The sequence below is a fragment of the Ilyonectria robusta genome (assembly GCF_021365365.1).
Source record: "Ilyonectria robusta strain PMI_751 chromosome Unknown BGZ61scaffold_13, whole genome shotgun sequence".
NCBI lineage: Eukaryota > Fungi > Ascomycota > Sordariomycetes > Hypocreales > Nectriaceae > Ilyonectria > Ilyonectria robusta.
In genome coordinates, this window is record NW_025764447.1 from 617,188 (window position 1) to 636,672 (window position 19,485).

The following is a 19,485-nucleotide window of genomic DNA, read 5'->3' on the forward strand; positions in this document are numbered from 1 at the left end:
ATTATTGATACAGGGTAGGTGATTTCCGGTGCACGACGCATGAGGCTAGCTTGCGCGACTCAGCAAAAAACTTAGCTCGTTTCGCAATTTCCCCTTTCCAGACCAGCTCAACGGCGAGTTTCGGGGCTAGAAGACAGTCATTTCCGCAATATTGCCCCCCCTATTTGCCACCGACAGTTGGTTGAGGTTCGGCGGCACCTTGACGCCAATGTCGGCTCACCGTGCCTAGCGTTAGTACGTGGTGAGGACGCCGTACGCGACGGCCACAGCAGTCCTTTGGCCGTGTACCTAATTGCTGTCCCCACAGTGGTCGCAGTGGTCACAGCGGTCGCAGTGCGTGCTGCTCAGGGGATCGACTCCACTGTGCTAGACGGCATTTGTCCCCTGGGCCTTGTGAGGCTGCGCCCCCTACAGCCTGCGATTCCCCAGATTGTCCAAGATAGCCGTGAGATCCGTTGGTTGTGGAGACTAGATTGCTACGTAGTACGGATACTTCGACTGCGAATGGCTGGTTTAGCTTGGGAAGAAGGACAATCACGGTGAGATTCTCTCCCCCCAAACACGCCATTGACTGGTTGGATCATCTTAGGGCTACTCATCAGCTGACATTCAGTCTGGCCCGACAATAACCATCTGCACTTCTACTGGACCTCGTCGCGAGGAAGCGACATGGAGTCACCTGAGAACTGCGTTAACCACGGAACAGTTCCGTCGCCAAAATGAATGAATGATACGTTGAGACAGGCCCAATGAGCCTCACCGTAATGTCAGCTGCCAGCTCAAGGCTTGGCCTCGTGGTGGACGACCGCGGCGGGTAGTGCCTTTATTGTCCGGCGGGAGAGACCGTAAGTTAACCGCCCAGCTCAGAAGCGCAGCCCTATTCTTGGCGTGGGCGATACGCTAGGGTCGGCCTGGGAATTGGGCTCTATAGATAGAATTGGAAGCCTCATGGCCAATTGTCAATACCATGATGATGATGGCTATTGTCCCCTTGAGTGATGCTCGGTAGCGACGGTTGCTTGCTGCTGTCATCGTATACAGAGATTACGTTGTTTCATGCCCTTGCGATTGAGCATGGGTTGCGCTGCGACTGTGCGGTACGATGTCGCATTTTTCCTCGCTCTCGGAATGGAGAGAGCACCGCTTGTAGTGCATATTCACCGCATCATGCTTGAGCAAATAGGTTACAAATAAGCTTCAAAATGGGCCGACGGTCAGTGTGTGTAAGCGGGCTCCGCGGATCAAGTCATGATGGAAAGATTAGATTCAGGCTGCTTGCAACCTCGATTCAATAGGTCGTGAGAAGCCGCAACATGTCGTCATCCGTCACGATGCGGGGCTGCAGCCAATGGCGCCGGGTCATGGGCCTACTCAGCCTCAGAAACACCACAAAGAAGTGCAAGCTGAGGGCATCGTATTGGGCGGCCGTTTTGCACGAGTGGGTGGCAATCATGCGCGGATGTGAACGCCACGAACCCGTTTGGCCTAAAAAAAACCAGTTCTGTTTAAGCTTACGAGCTGACTCAATGGCTTTTGCGCAGTCGACGACGTCGTTGGGCATGAAGGCGTGAGGAGGTGCATCTCGTGCGTGCATCTCTCGTCTTGCAGTAGGGCGAGCAATCAATCAATAGAACGGCGACTTCCTTTTGTTTCGACAAAGCCGGTTGGATGGGCCATGGCGGAGCTGCAGCTGAAAATAAAACCAAACGCCATAGACCAGGATTGATCCACTGCCGGACCTGCTGATGTCTGTCGATCCTGGGGATTGTGTGAGTGCGACTGGTGAGCAATTGCTCTGGGCGGCCCCGGTTGACCCGAGAGCCAAGAGGCCAAGAGGCCAAGAGCCAAGAGGCTCGGATACGACAGTTGGCAAACCATGACAATGACAATGACAATGACAGAATCCTCCCCCCCGCCGCCCCCTCCGGGTCGTGCTTCAGGTCGTGCTCACTTCTTCTGAGTCGTGAACCAGTTCGACCCTGAAGTGCGGCGGCGCGGCTGCTGCGGTGCCGTGTCTTACGGTGGACGGACGCAGGAGAACTTGCTTGGGCCGCTCAGGTACCCGATGCAGCGAGCGCGTGTCTTGGGTTAATTTGCTTGCTTGTTCTGTTTCCTCCGTCAAAGGGATGACATACGGATGGATACACGGCCGCACCCATAGAGCAAACAGATCGTCATAGGTACCTTTGCAAGTCCCCGTTCATCCAGAGCACGTCGCACATGGCGTCCGTCAACTTTCGTCCGTGTGCTGCTTCGCATGGCTTCACACATATTGACGCTCGCCGTGGCACCGCTGCCACCTCACGCCTGCATTTCAGCTTGATTGGCGTCTGCTAGCTCCGATCCCATGGCACCAGGCGCTGGATTGATCGCCGCTGCCCAGCCCTTTGGTGTCGTTGCGAGCCGGGATTGAAAGACATGCCGTGCTGACACCCTCCAGCAGATGGATGGTCGGTCTGTTGGGCACCCGCCGTGACAAGTCCATTACATCAACCGTTATTGTTTTTGCTCCGGGGGGAACCGCTAGAATCAACCTGGTCTCGGTTCTCGGCTTCAAGGTGCAAATCCAACCCTGTTCCTCCTGTCCCTCCGGTCCCCGCTAGGTTATTTTAAGGGAAGCCCTGGGTCGTCTGGCTGCGCCGGGCGTGTCTTAGCGAAGCGCTAGCAGGCGTGTGGCTTCTAGACCTCCGTAATTTCCATGTCATCTTCTTCGTATCCCGGAAAAGACCCAATGCTTGAAAGCCCTCCTCCACCCCCTCCCCCTGGCAGCCCTTTTCATCTCGTATTCTGCCTGCAGTTTTGTGTTGTCGCTGCAGCGCGGGGGGAGCCAAGCATAACTTTTACTTTATGCCCCCGTGGCGTCCCGGTGCGTGTGGAAAGGGCTGACGGGCTTGGACGCGAGCACCACTCAGGGCTTCGTCCGCAGCCGCTGATCACTCAGGGGCCGGAGTCTATGTGTCACGGTAATGCCCAAATTGGCTGGCCGCCTTGCCGGGGTGCTGGAAGAGGGCTTTGGCCTTTTGGAGGCTTTGCCCAATTTGGTGCGAATTGTGCCATCAACACCACGCCGCCAACACGTCGTGGCGTCTGTGTCCGGGGGGGAGGCGCCTAGGGCAAGGGGAGCTGACCCAACAGAGCAGCGCCGAGAAGGAATTATGCAGCCTTACACGCGCCGGAGCTGACCGGCCGCTTGTTGTGTGGCCCATTGTCCTGTCGTGTGGATGTGGCTGCTCCCTCTTTTCTCCCTCTCCTCTCCCACCCCCTTCCCCTTGGCAAGTCATGTATGGTTAAACGTAAATGCAACTATTGCTGTGCCCTCCACAACGGGCTCCAGTCGCTCGTCCACTCCCATCCAGTCCCGTCTGGCTCCAGATTGGGCCCCGGACTACCCGCCCACTCGGGACTGGGCGTTCTCGTTGTCGCCCCGTCCAGGAAATGCACCGTATGGCTGACCCCCCTCGTCCCCGGCCAGGGGGGGCCATGCATAGCGTTACGAGGGGCAAGGAAGATGCCTACCCGTGTGCTAAATTTACTGACAGGGCGCTCACTGGGTCCCCGGCAGTCTGTGCTGCGCAGCTAGGAGGTTAGGAGGCACCAGGCCGATGATCCCGCGTTGGTATAACTTCTGCTGCCCTCCCCCCGCCTCGATGGTGTTCCTCACAGCGGTAGCAACCACTGCAACAATTTATCAAAGACACTCGTTTGGTTGCGCAGCTGCACACAACACTCACCATGTTGTTCCGTTTCTCCCTTCTGGTCTCGGCCCTTGCCGGTCTGTCCATGGTCGCCGGCCAAAAGTACCCCATCACCGGAGTCAAGGTCGGAGTCAGCAGCACCAACGTGCCCATTCGCAAGAACATCAACGACCTCCAGTCCGCTGGCGGCCCGCAATGGTAAGACAGGGCGCTCTGCCTCTTCCGCGTATTGTGCTCACTCGTCCGCAGGTCTCTTTACATTCGCTCTCTCATTAATATGTACAAGGAGGATGCTTCCAACCAGCTCTCCTTCTTCCAGGTTGCCGGTATGTGCCCTTCTAATTGCAGTAATTGTTCGATGTCTAACACTCTTCCCAGGTATTCACGGCAAGCCCTACGTTGAGTGGAACGGTGCCGGCAAGAGCACCTCCAATGGCTGGATGGGATACTGCCCTCACGGCGTAAGTACTCTGACATCTGCCTCTCGTCCAACAACGCTAACAACATGACAGGAGAACCTCTTCCTGCCGTGGCACCGACCTTATCTTGCTCTGTACGAGGTACGTCGGCTTCACCCAACAAATCCCGAGCTCCTCAACTAACTCCCATACAGCAACGCCTAGTCGCTACCGCTGTCAAGCTCGCCAATGGATATCCCGCCAACGTCCGCGCCACCTGGGTCAAGGCTGCTCAGACCCTCCGCGCTCCCTACTGGGACTGGGCTCTTCAGGACTCGGTTCCCACCGCCACTGTCACCAAGAGACTGACCATCACCATCCCCAACGGCTCGACCGGCACCAAGCAGTACACCGTCGACAACCCTCTGGCCGCCTACTACTTCCCCAAGAAGGCCCTCGATGGAACCTTTGGCAACTTCGACCAGCCCGCCAACCGACCTCAGATCTACCGTTGCCGTAGCCCGCAGAGCTACCCCGGATCGGCCAACTCCGCCATGCGTGCCCGTCCCTACAAGTCGTGGGTGGTGAGTAGCCATTGTCTGATGCTGATGAAATCTATGCTGACTTGAATAGTACGATGCCTTCACTTCCTCCACCACCTTTGACCAGTTTGCCTCCACTGGCAGCACCGGTGTGAGTCTGGAGCAGATTCACAACGCCATCCACTGGGACGGAGCTTGCGGTTACCAGTTCCTCGACGCCGACTTCTCCGCCTTCGACCCTCTTTTCATGCTGCACCACGCCAACGTCGACCGACTCTGGACCTACTGGCAGTTCATCCGACCCAACCAGGCCATCTTCAAGGGCAGCTACAAGGGCGGTGCTCGCTTCAACAACCGCGACGGCGCCACCATCACCCCCGACTCGCCTCTCCAGCCCTTCTACCAGTCCAACGGCAAGTTCCACACCCCCAACTCGGTCACCAGCATCCGCAACTTCGGCTACACCTACGAGGGTCTCGAGTACTGGCGTAAGTCGTCCGACACCTTGAAGAAGGACGCCACTGCCATCATCAACCGCCTGTACGGATCAGGCAGCTCCAAGAAGGCCAAGCGCGACGACGCCACCCTCACTCGTTACTTTGCCCAGATCCAGGTCGACGTTGAGCAGCTCGACCGCCCTTGCGCCATTGGCCTTTTCGTCAACACCACCAGCGTTGGCAACTTCATCGTGCTCAAGCAGCCCGCCAACGGTCTTTTCTACGGAAAGTTCTCTCTGGACCGCGCCGCCGACCCCGTCGATCTTGCGGATTCCAAGACCACCGTTGTTGTCAAGGACATCCTCGCCGGCCTCAGAGTCGAGATCAAGAACGTAAGTTTACCCCACACATGCTGCATTCGTCAAGTCAGAAACTAATTGCATCATTTTATAGCACGCTGGAGAGATCATTGACCTCGCCACCGTTCCCAGCTTGAAGATCGAGCTGGAGAACGCCGACATTGTTCCTCCGGACAACACGGAACAGCTGCCCGAGTACACCGACGCCGAGAAGCGTCCTGCACCCAAGAAGCAGAAGCAACCGCCTGTCAAGGCTTAATATGTTTACTTATAGTCAAGTTCGATTCGTCTAAAATCTATTCGTCGCAAGTCGACACTGTAGTATATATAACTTCTGCTACGAATTATTGGCATCCTCCTGCCTTGGTGAATGTTACTTGTACTTGCCGCTTGAGAAGCCGTGCATGATGCTCAAGTTGGTCTGAACTAGAACCATCCAGCACAACGTAACCGGACGTGTGAATATCGCGCCTGTAGGTTTACAGTGAGATAAATTTGACCCCCAATAGGTCCTGATGTCTGGATCTTACAGCGCACTCTAGCGCAGTTGGGGATGGATTGAACAACATTAGTGGGGTAGGACCGGATATTCCAATCCGCATTTTTACAGCAACCACTCGGAAAGCAAAGTTCCTGGTGGCAAAGTGCCGCGGTTCGCGCAAGCAAGGGACAGCGACTGAGACTCCCGTGGACGTGGTTGCGCTGATTGTGAGACAGCACCAGAGGGAGGGTGCAGGAGTGCTTTAAGGGAGACCGGCGCTGGCACTACCCACAGTTCACGGTTGACCGGACAAATTTCGAGAGGATGGATTATTCATTTGGAGATGGCGTGCTAGGAATTGAGATCAGGATGGGTATCAAGGTGGCAGAACCAACATAGGAGGGGCTGAGCGCCGAAGATTGTCGACACGGGAGCGGTCCCAGCCCATCCATCCAGGGCTAATTTGATTCAGAATAAACCCGAAAATTTAGTGGAAGGTTGGGAAGCGAGACATTGTACCAATGTGTCCCCACTGCCAGCTCAGGCTGTTCCGTTCCGTCTCATCTGATTGCCCGTGAAATCGCCGACTGGCTTCACCGCAAATGTCTCTTAATCCCACCGCTAGAGCTGGATGTGACGATCGAAATGATAGACTCGGCTAACACGAATCAGGCTTCAATAGACCTTGGCATCCAATGGAGGGTCATTACAGTACTGTCTCAAACACCTATCTTGCAACCACATCCGCAGCAGGCTAAAATATTGCTATCAATACACCAGTCTTTCAAATAGTTCCTCAAAAAACGGCATAGCGTAGGGCGGATGAAATGAATAAGAAAAAAGTCAACACAAATGCCCCAACAGCAAAACCTCCTTGAACGTCATTTTTAAGGACTGTCCAGAGGATCGACGCCAAGAGACACAGTGCAAACCCAAGACAGCCGCAAATGAAGATTGCGTATCCGTTGAGTGACTCGACGAACTGGACTCCCCAACCAACGGAATAGCCCTTTTGGGAGCAGGCCTGAAGTCTGCGTAGTTTCTTCTTGGGGAACCGGCGGAATAATATGGGAAGTACGTCTGCGTGATCAGGATTTTCAAAGAGGTGGAGGAGCATGTTCGTTCCGATCGGAGGATCAGTGTCGGATGGTTCATACTCATACTCGGCTTGAGCTTGGGCTCCGGGCATTGAAGCTGATGAGCAGATATTGACGAGCTCATTGCGAAATATCTCGAACTAGACAGTTCAATTAGTCTGCATCTTCCACGCTCGACGATATTGCGGAGGTACCTGGACAAAGTGCATCGATGAGACGCGTCTCAAACCCTTCCACCGATGCGATACATTGTGTTCGGAGTGGGTAGCTCTGAGAAGCCTGAAGAACTCCCTATCGGAACGAACGCGACACACGTCCGGCTGGTGAGCCTTGATGCCCCATCGCATAAAGGGGATGCAAAGAATGAGAAAGTTGTGATTTGGGCCTTGTCCTGCCCCTTCCAACGTGGATGAGCAACCAAAAATATCATGACCAGAGCCTCTGGGTTCCTCATTGGGTAGCTTGCCAGGTCTCTGAGCTTGAAAGGCATTTTTTATTGCCCGCAGCATCTCTGAAACGATGAATCGGTTGCGTTGCGGATTTGGGTCGGAGTTTTGACTCTCGTCATCATCGACCTGAAGGGGATCTTTCATCGGGCTCATTGATAGATTAGGAGAGCGGTAGTTGTCAATGAAGTTTTTTAGATCCTTGACAGAGTCAGGTCTCGTTTCAGTGAAATCGTCATATATATTCCGACCACAACCCTAAGGGAGGATGTTAGATGGGCATGATTTAGATTGAGTGGTTGCTTCATACACAAGTCCACCGAATTCGCGTGAGCTTTGGGGTTTTGGGTGGTTCCGAAAACTTATCATATAGGTTGCGAAAGTGAGTTTGAGAACTGTTAATCATGCTTGTGAACACTGAGGTGTAACTCTCAATAAGGCTCGATGACGCCACAACAAGCTTGATACTAGCCTTGAAGTTTTGGAACGAGATTGAGCAGAAGAGAAACTCGTGAATCTCTGGGTATAAAACACCCCTCCCTTCATCTTCGTCATCTTCCGCTTCTGTTTCTTCGTCTTCTTCTACTTCTGCTTCGGTTGGTTGTTCGGCGACGTCATCTGAAACTTGGGTTTCCGGAGCCTCAGGTTTGATGGAGGCTTCCCTAATCTCAGCTTCGTGGCGATTGACGATGTGTCTAGCAATCTGGTATCGACGAGACCGGATGAATCTCGAAGCTTTGACTTTAAGAACTGACTGCCCCTCTTGCCGCAGATCTTGGGAGTAGAGTCGAAGTAAATTCGCGATGATCCTTCGTGCTAGGTACTTTGTCCCCGAAAAGCCCACAAGTTGGGGCCACAGATATTGGAGGTCAGGTTCAACTAGAAGATCGTGCAACAGGGTCTCGACGGTGTCTTCTTTGATGCCCTCCGGTATGGTGAGTTCTGTGGAGACTGTGGACGCCGCGGAGGAGTCAGTCTCACGGCCAGTATCGATGTCACTGTCGGTATTGATGTCCGAATTTATATATAAATCCACGTCGCAGGGCCCTGAATGGCTGGAGCATGCATAGCCGACATAGATGGTCCTCTGTTGAACCTTGTGTCCAGGCCGACCGTACGCTGAGCACCTGTCGATCGCGCTCTGATAGTAGAGACATCGGCATGCGGAGTAGAGCTCAACAAATTGGTAGCACATTCTGAACGTCTAAGCTGAAAGAGGTGGTCATAAAAAAACAGGATTGAATAGTTGGGATCAAAACTGTGATTCATGTTGATTGAGCGATTTAAGTGCGGGTCAGCCTTGCTTAGGCAGAAATGTAACACCGTTGCTACTGTCCAAAATGGCATGTTGATCGCATGCACTGCCTCTCCCCTTGGATACTTAAATCGCATCCTCATATCAATTCAATATATTGTGACAAGGCGAGGGTCAAACTCTTCCATATTCCTTGCGGGCTTCCTGCGTTAGTGGTCAGAATGACTCTGGCCACGGCGGCTCTGGGCTGGACGGAGCGGTTTCGCGACATGGAACCGCTGTCCCATGAGGAAGCAATACACACTCCTAATTAGATGACACTAGCAAAATCCACGGCGAAAGCGATCATGTGGAACTTGTACCGGATTCTTCACGGGTTATTTCCGGAATCACCCTGCTTTTTGAATACGTCAGCCCAGTAGTTCGGCGTCTGAGAGACTGGAGGAGTTCTATATCGGGTGTGACGACGCCATGTTGTACATCGTGCAAGTAAAGGTTCACATACATCGTACACAAATTTATTTATGTCTGTATTTGAAACAGATGGTCGATCTCCGTTACTTGATCATCGTCCTTGCATCTTTGCGGCTGATCTTGAGGCAGTATGACGCGTGGCTCCAATCGATTTTGGATCACTGCAACGCGACACACATGCGATATCAATATTGGCCGATTGTTGACGAATCTGCCAGCTGGTGACACGGCTCAGATGCACTGCATGCACCATGCACCACGGACCACACATTGGGCTGATGGTTGCGCTTTGTGGTTCGGAGAGCACGATATTGTACATGGTGGATATATATGCATTCTGCAAGCTCCGTTTTTGTATAGCAACTGGCTGTAGATTGCACTGGATCCACTCATTATGTTGTCCATAGCCGTGAACTAATCCCATGTCGGAGCTAACACGCGTTCAAAAGTCGGCATTTGTCGCTCATTACTTACTTTGTTTTCTATTTTCTTACATGCAGCACATCCCCAGCAATCCCATTGGCCTCACAACCTGCGTCAAGCAACCAGGCCTTCTCAGCTGCTCAAAGTCTCCTCGCACATAAATCTCGCAACGATGTCGCCAGTCATCAGCCATCGTCCATCGGAGAAGGAAATATTTGCTGACATCGCCATGACACGCAAGAAAGCCAAGGTCTTCTAGAAGCAGCCATAATGGTGCGTAGCTGGGCCAAGAAATTTGAGGAGTCCTGGGAAACGGGCCATGCCACCATCCTTCAACCGCTCTTTTATCGAGGGCACTACTATATCTGGTTATAGCACCTGATTTTCATGCTTCGATACTGAGGGCACCCTCCACGATCGGTACCAGTAACCAGTTTGCGAGCTTAGTCGGAATAGTAAAAGCGGTAGTCGCTGTCGTCGATGATATCCCTACAACTGGTGGGGCCGTCATCATAGTAGTCCACATCATCGCCATCTCCAACCATATCCTCTGCAAGATCCTCTATTCTCCAACCCTCCCACTCTTCGAGTATATTATCCGACGACCTGACATGGTTCCCAGTCCCTGACCCCCAAGGTCCCAGCGTTCTCGTGGCCGGCCGAGTCTCGTATGTAGGAGAGCAAGCTTCGCCTACCCGGCGCGAACTCTCCTCCTTTGCTCTCCCAAGCCAATCAGCACTAATGCGCCTCAAGTAGAGGGCATGCAGGTCCGGTAGATGGATAACATCATTAGTGCAGTACTGCGCCGTCTTAGCCTCTACTGGCCGGATTGCGAAGATGTTAGTGGGCATGAGACGCTTAATCTCCTTTTTAGAGCGGAGCCAACGATCGAGCTCCGCAAACTTGAGCTTCAGGTCGAACTGGATGGCTTTATCCAACCCGTAGAGGTATGTTTTATTGCCAATACGAGACGCATTCTCTAGAAGTTGGATGTCAATAACATTGGCAAGGCCGACTTGGTAGAGAGCCCAAAGCGCATCGGCGTCGTTCCGCACGTCCCAGAGGCATTTTGGGATGTCCGGATCTTCGAGAATGGATTTGAGAGACTTTCCGTCTTTCGATGTCGTGTTGAAGGCCGATTTCCCCAGAGATAACACGTCAATAAGTCTCACCACTCCCTGTGGATGGAGGAGAATAGTGATGAGGGAGATGGTTCCATGCCGACAGAGGCAGTTTCCTTCTAGATCCAAGTAAAGTGTGCTAGAAGGCGGGATGGAAGAAAGAAATGCCTCGAGTTCCGCCGTAGAAGAGATGAGAGTCGTGGCCGCTGTAGGCATAGCCATATTGGGTGTAAAACAGACTTATAAAGGTGGAATGGCCGTGATAATGGGTAGTAGGTCGCAATTCGGCGGCAGCTGCTAGGGACATTATGCACTTGAGTGCGCCTTGATATCATGGAGCTTCTTTATGAGAAGAATTTCAATGGCTTGCGGAGGTCGGCTCGCCGCTGTCGAAAGTCAATGTATTGGATTTTCAAGCTAGGCAAAGCTGTACGGTGGGGAATGAAAGGTGATAGGTGCTAACACACGGTAGAAGGCACTGGATCTCAAATTAGTGCGTGACACGATATCATCATGACGACACAACAATAGATGACAAAACGGTAGGTGTGGGTCAAAGCATCAAACGCTAGTATTAGGTTCAATGCGGGCTGGATTTATTTCGGATACTGTTGGATATACAATTTGATATATGCGGAGTTGTTGATCAAGTGATGTCAATTGAGAAGGCTATTCCTTTATCAATTGAGTGTTATAAGGCCCCTATTTTATACTAATAGGGATCTAGATTAGGATGCCAAGCATATTGACTTACCACATCCAGCATTCCGCATCCGGCAGTCCGGATCAGCCATATTATGCTGCCACACGAGGTCTCAATCTGACAGATACTATAAGTGGAAGATCAGCTCCTCCAGTCAAGTGGTATACTCAACAGCAAAGATTGCATCCGCATAAATCGAATGGTAGCATAACGAACGCATACCGCAAAGCCAATAATCCACTCCGAGGAATACTAGAGCTTGATTGTTGGTACTGTGGCCAATAATCGCGTGCGTGTATCAACCAGATTGAGTATGTCAGTGGGACTTTGGCATCCCATAGTGGTCGCTTCTGTTATGGCCTTCAGGCGATGCAAACGTTTAATATTGCTCCTTTGAGTTTGCGCTGTTTCGCCAAGCGTGATGGTTAATTGAGCGCTTGCCCGATATGCCCAACGAAGTAGACCTTGACAGCGCCTCTGCCACTAGCCCAACCTAATGAACTCATGGTGTTGAGCTTAATCATCAGTGATATTTCACTCATCGTATAAATGGCTATCGGGTCTCCATCTGGTACACCATCAACCATATTGATTTTTAAGGATGCGCATTTCCGTGTGGCTTCCTCGTACACCGACCGCCGAGATTCAGTACGCGGCTACCCTGGCCGCCGCAATCTCCCAATGGATGTCCACTCCAGGCCTGTGATCAGTTGCAAGAAGTGGATTATGTCGCTTCTTTGTCACAAATCTAGTTCAATCTTCAATTGCCCGAGTCAATGATTCAATCTCAATATAAGCCATGCAGATACACTGCCAAGCTCATATTTCATTTCCTACTCTTTAGTACTGTGCCGGGAATACGGTCTGGCCGGGTTTGTCAAATGACTGGACCCGGCTACTTCGCAGGACGCGCGATAGTTCTTCTATTGACAGTAGGCAATAGGCGCGTACTAAATGCGATATCGGCCGAAAGGCATCAATTAATAGCGATTCATAGCCACATAGCCCGCCCAATTCCCGAACCTAGCAACTTCCTCGCGGAGCGGGTCAAAGATCCAGGGTGATGCATGATTGTGCCCTGTCATATTGGCAGGCATTACTCCGGACAAAGGAGCACCATTGGCCGATCTCCCTTACTTAATCTTAGACTCAATTCCCACCGTTTAACTGGGGTTTGATACGGACAATGCTTGATCTAATTTCATAGAGACGCGCTCGCGGAGCCGATGAGGTCACCGTGTCCTTCGACCAGTATGCAGACTCGGGGCATACTATTAAGACTTGCGCCTCCTCCAAGTTGACATTGTTTTATTTTCTGACAGTATTAGTATTAGTTCACATGGTATGCATGTGATTGAGCGAGGAGTGACCTGCCGAGGTCTAGTTGAACCTGGCCCTGCTGCTGTGCCGTCCCGTCCTATTCCCTCTGGGCCATGAGTGCGGAGAAGTTTCTAAAAGTAGAGGCACACAACTTTCCGTCAACTATCTCTCGGAGGGCCGAACCTCCGCCGCTCCGAGTCCAATACGTAGTCTGCACCCACCCACTGAGATTGGGTCTCCTCGAGATTCCGGATCTAACGCATTTCGCCAAGGAGAAAATAAGCTAAGACAAGAAGGGGGGCCTTCACCGTGGAATATGGTTATGTCATGCCGGTAATCATGTTGAATGGTCTTGACTTGCCGAGGCATTTGTGGGGTAGAGCCACACGGCCGGGACGCATCCGGATTGTGGAGCAGGACCGCCGGCCTAACAATTAACCCGATAATTCTGGCGTCGTTTTCCATAAAACTATCCATCACTCGCACCGTCATTTTCGCATTGGTCGTTTCTATCTAGTTCCATATTTCCGATTTAGAAACCACAAATGGGCGAAAATTACGCCCAAGAGATACCAGTCAAAATGAAGTACACCTCCGAGTCCCTTGTCGATGAGGTAAAGCCATCCCTGATAATAAATCCCCGATTGACCATCCACAGCCCTGTCCCGATCGTACACGCCAGAGGCTCACTCTCTACTTCTTAGGCTTACCTCACGACATCTGAAACCTTCGCCTCCCATCGCACCAAGCCTCTTAGCTGGCGCATTGACCAGCTGCGAAAGACATGGTGGATGATCGAGGACAACAAAGAGCGGATTGCAGAGGCGCTTTACAAAGACATGAATAAGCACAAGCAAGATTCCCTGTCCGTTGATGCAGGCGGAATTCAAACCGCCTGTCTCGAGGCGCTGAAGCACCTCAAAGAATGGACCGCGGACGACAAACCCAACAGGACCGAGCCCCTCAACTTCCTTGGCGGCGCAAGAATCCGCAAGGAGCCCAAAGGCGTCGCCCTCATCATATCGGCGTGGAACTACCCCTTCATGGAGCTACTTGAGCCCATGATATGTGCCATCGCTGCAGGGTGCACCATGGTCCTCAAGCCGAGCGAACTGGCAGTGGCCTCCCAAGACTTGATCGCGGAGATTGTGCCCACGTACCTGGACCAAGACGCCATCAGAGTCGTCACTGCCGGACCTGAAGGGATGAACCACATTCTGGACAAGAAGTGGGACCACATCTTCTTCACTGGCTCGACTCCTGTTGGCAAAATCATCTACGCCAAAGCCGCTGTTCACTTAACCACGGTGACACTTGAGTTGGGTGGAAGGGGCCCGGCAATCGTTACTCCCAAGGCCAATATCGATCTGGCTGCAAAGAGAATCGCTTCAGCTAAAATCATGAATGCTGGACAGGTATGAGCCCACTCCTAAACCAGGACGCGTCAGACGCTAACTCTCGCAGGTGTGCCTAAGCGTGAACCACGTATTCGTCGATCCCTCGATCAAGGAGGAATTCGTGAAAGCCCTACTCAAATACTTCAATTTATTCCTTTCCGAGACGTCTGAGCAACCGACTTATTACAGCTCGATCATCAACGAGCGCAACTTCGATCGTCTAGAACGTCTCCTTCAGCAAAGTTCTGGCAAGATCATTTACGGCGGCAATCTCGATAAGAAGACGCGGTACTTCTCTCCAACAATTGTCGACGGCGTTTTACCATCGGACTCACTCATGACGGAGGAGCTATTCGGGCCTATCCTTCCCATCTTGGAGGGTACTTTGGATGAAGCCATCGCGTACACCAACAAGTTCGATCATCCGTTAGCACTGTACGGATTCACCGACTCTCAAGAAGAGAAGAACAAAATCCTCAGCCAGACGTCCTCCGGAGGTGTGACTTTGAATGACTGCATTCTGCACATGACGATCAAGGGTGCGCCATTCGGAGGTGTCGGGGGCTCCGGAATTGGATCCTATCACGGACCATACGGCTTCAAGGAATTCACGCACTTGAGAACGGTGGTCAACGTTCCAGGCTGGATGGAATTTCTATTCAAGTTCAGATACCCACCCTACACCGATGAGACGGCGGCGGCAATGATCAAGTTCTCGGCGCCCGTGACAAAGGTACCGTTTGACAGGCACGGCAAGGATACGACGTCTTGGCTTAGCCGGGCAGTCAAATTCTTGACAAAGGGCGCGGTAGCTGTACTCCTACTTGCTTTTCTGAAATTGAAAGGATGGGCATCGTTGGACATGCTGAAGGGCCTGAGGAAAAGTTAGCAATCTGGATGGTAAGGTTTTGTGAAACGGCCTGTATGACTATTAAAATACAGCCAAGTGTATCGATATTTGAGAATTAATTTGCCTCTGAAGAGATAGCAAGATATGAGAAAAGTTTGTTAGTCAATTCCTTCATCGAAACAGACATGTCTCTAAATTTGTGCACACTAACACGTAGTCAGAGAGAAGTGTCGCCGGTAAATTGGGTGAATTGTCTTATTTTATTTCAATAATAAACTCTTATCGAGCTATTAAAAATCTTTATAAGAGTATAAATCACTATCTTAAACGTGCCAAACGTCTAATTGTTCATACATGATGTGATTCAAGACCAGCGACTAGATCTACCCTATACCTTAAACTTCTTCAAGCGAGGTTGGTTGTCGAGGAGATTGTTCCCGTCCCAAGTGTGCTCCTGCCAACAACTGATGTTGGATCATCGTGCGTATACTCCATTCTCCCAACGTTTGAGGAAGAATATTGAGCACTATGCGTATATTCACTCTGGTTTCAACCTCAGTGAGGACTTTGGTGAACAGTCACGTGAAGCTTTAGTCATGGTGATAATAGACTGACGCCGCTGAAGCATGTATACCTCAGGCATGAACAATCATCTCAGCCGCAAGTCGCCCCCAAACTGAGGGGATTCAAGATGTATCGTGTCTCGTCTTTCGTCCGCAAGAGCGATGGATCCGCTATCAATCGCAGCGAGCGCCGCGGGACTCGCTTCCGGCTGTGCAGGCATCATCGGTATTCTGTACACCTGGATCGATGACACCATCGACGTCGACGAGAATGTCTCTGGCTTGGTCGAAGAGGTCACGGCGCTCTCACGTGTGCTGGAGTCTGTCAGCAATGCCTCTACCAAGGCGCGGAAAGTCGTTGTTGCCGAGATCGACCCGGACGGAAACCTGTGGATCAGCGTGAGGGATACGTTGGGAGATATCAGCAGCACTCTTGAGAAGCTCAAGGTGCTACTCGCTGACGTCCAGAAGAGCAGCACCAGCGTCTTCAGTCGTGGGTTCCTCAGGAAGCCAACCAAGCAGATCAAATTCAGTCTGCGATTAAAGGATATCAACAATTTCAAGGAGCGTATCAAGTCTTATAACACCGCCATGACCAGTGCCCTTCAGATGATCAACGTGTACGTGACCCCCTTGCCACTGCTGTGTTGCTACTGACGAGAAACATTAGCTGCCTCTTAATCCAAAACAACTCATCTCAAGAGTACGTCGTCCAGGTTCTCTCCGGCCTGAAATCCCAAGTCAGGCGAGTCGAATTTGCCCTGCAAGCCGGAAATCCTCTTGGCGCTGGCCCAGTTGAGGCGAGGGAAGAAAACGATCGCATCTCGCGAAACATGCGAAAACTCGTCCGCGTAGCCGAAGATTTCCATTCTAGTGCAAGCACCATCGTCATGGACGGACCCCGGTCGACAGTGTACGGCGGCAGCATTATGGGAGACCCCTTGACAGACGAGCAAGTCTCAGGCATCCACAACTGGATACCTCCGCCTATTGAGGAGGAACCCGTTCCTGGGGATCATCCACAAAGTGACGGAACCTCAACCACAGCCGTTGAAGTAGGCCGCCTCTCGGATTCCGATGACGACATCGACAAGGAGCTTGCCAAGAGGCTCGAAGAGCTCGCCATGACAAACCAAAAGGCCGGAGAGTATCAAAAGGCCGAGAACTTTTACCGCAGAGCGATTGATAGTGGAGAAACCAGCCACAGATCTTCCCAAGACCTTGCAATGATGAAGACGAATCTAGCATACGTCTGCGTGCGTCAAGAAAAGTGGTCCGAGGCCAAGGAAATTGTTGATCCGTTGGCATTTGAGAAGAAAGTGCACGATGTACTGGTGTACCATAGCATACATGCTCTGGCCATGGTGTCGGCCAAGAATTCGGAACTTGACGCTGCTTATCGGTACGGCATGCGGGCGCTCTGGGGAAAGCGAAAAGTCATGGGCAAGTCACATCCGTCATGTTGGGATACGTCGGCTCTGCTTTCAAGAATATGCTTCGCAAGGGGCGATGTTGTCGACGCGGAAGTCCATAAGAGTTTCATCCCATCTTCGTCTTTCCAAGAAGGACATCAGAGGAATTCCATCTACTCTCCGTCTCGAGAACTTTCGGATCTCGATGCTCTGGCGTACCTGGACCGCGCCGTGTTGACAGAACAAGCTGTCTCACCACCAGTTGATGCCAGCGATGCCGGATCGTCATTTACAACTGGAACTCCAGACCTAGGGCAGATGCAGCGGCCTGGATCATCGAATCGACTTGTGCCTCCCACCTCAGCTGCAGCAATGATGCGACGCTTGGCGGCTCCCCAACTTAGACCGACCGAAGCGGGATCTGGCCAAACTTTGCCAGCACAACAGACTCCGCCAGTGATAACACCAGTTCCACCACGTCCAACTCCTCCTTCAAACATCCTCACTAGGATTTTGGGCAAGCAACAAGCTACTCAGAGTTTAGCACAGAATCCGCCCCAGCAACTGCCTCACTATCCAGGGTTAGCTGGTAGGATCAACGACGATCAACAGCCTACTCAAAATTCACAACAGAACTTCCCTCAACATTCAAATTTTCCCGGTAGAGTTGTGCACGAACAGCAACATATCCAGAATTCACCACAGTATCCCTCTCTGCCTCAGAGTTGGGCTCAGCAGACATCTCCCCAGAACACACCCCAATATCTTCCAGCGACGAGTCCCGCCAAACATCTGGCTCGAACCACACCTCAATACCCTCCAGCGACGAATCTAGCCCCTACCCAGTCTGAGAACGTCCAGCAGTATGTATCTCCAAGACAGAGTTGGGTTAACAATCCTCCTCTACAGCAGCAACCCGAATATTTATCCTACACCAACTACACTGCACCACCGCAACAATCGCCAGTTCCATCCCCAAGGTTTCAAAATATTCCAGAAACTCCTTCTAAGGCGCGCCTTGTTATTGGTGTTAGATTTGGGACGGTACATTCCGCTGTCGCCTTCGCCTTTGTTAACGGTATGGATGCTAGGGAAGATGTTATTACTGAGTGGCCCGGCGCTGGGATGAGGACTGAACCCACGGTTGGTCTATATAATCCTTTCACTGTTAAAATTGTGAGTCTAATGCACCATAGGTTCCGTCCGTACTATATTACGACCCATACGAAAAGGTGGTTGGTTGGGGCCATGATATCGCAGACGCGCTGGCCCCTACCGGTTATCCGAAACCAGGAATACAAAAGGTCGAGTGGTTCAAATTATACCTGATGCTGGGGGGAAATCAACATGTGAATGCCAAAGAATTTCCTCCTCTTCCTATCGGCAAAGACGCTAGAGATATTTCAGCAGACTATCTCTTTCATCTCCGTCAAGCTATTCGGCTAGACTTACAGAAACAACTGGGTGACGTCTTCAACCGCGAGGAAAGAAACATCCATTGGAGCTTTACAATACCCGCAGCTTGCAACGAGAGTGGGAAAACCGCCCTCCGAACCGCAATTGAACGAGCTGGCTATCTCAGAGATGAGCATGACCCACGCCTTTCATTCGTCACGCAGTCTGAGGCTGCGATCCTGTTCACTTCCAGAACGGGACTCATAAATGTTAAGAAACACGATGCAATTCTTGTAATTGACTGCGGCAAGGGGACGGTGGATATGATGGCCCACGAGGTGGAGGACGCGGATCCCTTGAGAGTGTCAGACCTTACTGCTTCATCTGGGGACAGCTGTGGGTAAGTCACCCCGATTCCTCTTTTCATCATCAGATCTAACCTGTCTCCAGGTCGACTGCTTTAAATCGAAACTTCGGCGATCTTGTGCGGAGGAAACTCAAAACGATGCGGCTACCCGAGGGATCAAAAACAGTCGGTCGTGTGTATGCCAAAGCAATTATGGACTTTGACAAACGGATCAAGGATGAGTTCCGCAATAACGGTCAAGAGTGGGCCGTCGATGTCGGCATCGAATCTGTGTGGCCGGAAGCAGGTATTGACGAAGGATATATGGTTTTCACAAATGACGAGATTCAAAAATGTTTTGAGCCCGTCATCGGGCGTATCCTGGAGTTGATGAAGAATCAGGTCCTCGCGGTGCAAAGTCAATACAAGACCCTGGGGGTAAGGACTACCGAGGCATTCTCCTTGGGCATTACAACACTGACTAGGTGTATATTTAGGCCGTTCTCCTCATTGGCGAATTTGGGATGTCCGAGTATCTATTTCAACAAGTTAAGATGCAGGTACTCCCTAGGTTCCAAGTCGATGTCTTTCGGCCGATGGACGCCAGGTGGGTTGTTGTTAAAGGGGCCATCATAGCGGGCATGCACCGCCTTACTAGTGGAAGATGAGCGAGACCGTAATTATTGGAAACTAGTAGTGAGGAATATATGACTCTTCCTTATGCTTTAGTATTGTGTGAGGAAGAAGTGAGGACATGATCGTCCTCCTTCG

The 19,485-nt window shown here is 51.7% G+C and overlaps 5 protein-coding genes across 5 annotated transcripts; 3 read left to right on the forward strand and 2 right to left on the reverse strand.

Moving 5' to 3' along the window:
* The first annotated feature begins 3,574 nt into the window (after positions 1-3,574).
* BGZ61DRAFT_454418 (tyrosinase) lies at positions 3,575-5,775 on the forward strand. Its single transcript, XM_046246220.1, has 7 exons — positions 3,575-3,893; positions 3,945-4,021; positions 4,074-4,156; positions 4,208-4,255; positions 4,309-4,677; positions 4,727-5,464; positions 5,526-5,775. The coding sequence occupies exons 1-7, from the start codon at positions 3,733-3,735 to the stop codon at positions 5,688-5,690; spliced, it is 1,641 nt and encodes a 546-aa protein (XP_046102785.1). The 5' UTR covers positions 3,575-3,732; the 3' UTR covers positions 5,691-5,775.
* Positions 5,776-6,708: 933 nt separating this feature from the next.
* BGZ61DRAFT_533940 (uncharacterized protein) lies at positions 6,709-8,650 on the reverse strand (the record flags this gene model as incomplete). Its single annotated transcript, XM_046254078.1, has 3 exons — positions 6,709-7,149; positions 7,204-7,713; positions 7,766-8,650. 3 exons carry the CDS (start codon positions 8,648-8,650, stop codon positions 6,709-6,711), a joined length of 1,836 nt encoding a protein of 611 aa, XP_046102786.1.
* Positions 8,651-10,050: 1,400 nt separating this feature from the next.
* Positions 10,051-10,944, reverse strand: BGZ61DRAFT_355202 (ribonuclease H-like domain-containing protein; the record flags this gene model as incomplete). The annotated part of the gene is made up of 1 exon (XM_046240687.1): positions 10,051-10,944. One exon carries the CDS (start codon positions 10,942-10,944, stop codon positions 10,051-10,053), a length of 894 nt encoding a protein of 297 aa, XP_046102787.1.
* A 2,388-nt stretch (positions 10,945-13,332) lies between these two features.
* Positions 13,333-15,037, forward strand: BGZ61DRAFT_355372 (putative aldehyde dehydrogenase; the record flags this gene model as incomplete). Its single annotated transcript, XM_046240701.1, has 3 exons — positions 13,333-13,365; positions 13,456-14,166; positions 14,216-15,037. The coding sequence occupies 3 exons, from the start codon at positions 13,333-13,335 to the stop codon at positions 15,035-15,037; spliced, it is 1,566 nt and encodes a 521-aa protein (XP_046102788.1).
* Positions 15,038-15,662: 625 nt separating this feature from the next.
* Positions 15,663-19,435, forward strand: BGZ61DRAFT_454424 (uncharacterized protein). Its single transcript, XM_046246221.1, has 5 exons — positions 15,663-16,181; positions 16,232-18,116; positions 18,170-18,768; positions 18,819-19,152; positions 19,212-19,435. Exons 1-5 carry the CDS (start codon positions 15,724-15,726, stop codon positions 19,380-19,382), a joined length of 3,447 nt encoding a protein of 1,148 aa, XP_046102789.1. The 5' UTR covers positions 15,663-15,723; the 3' UTR covers positions 19,383-19,435.
* The last annotated feature ends 50 nt before the right edge of the window (positions 19,436-19,485 follow it).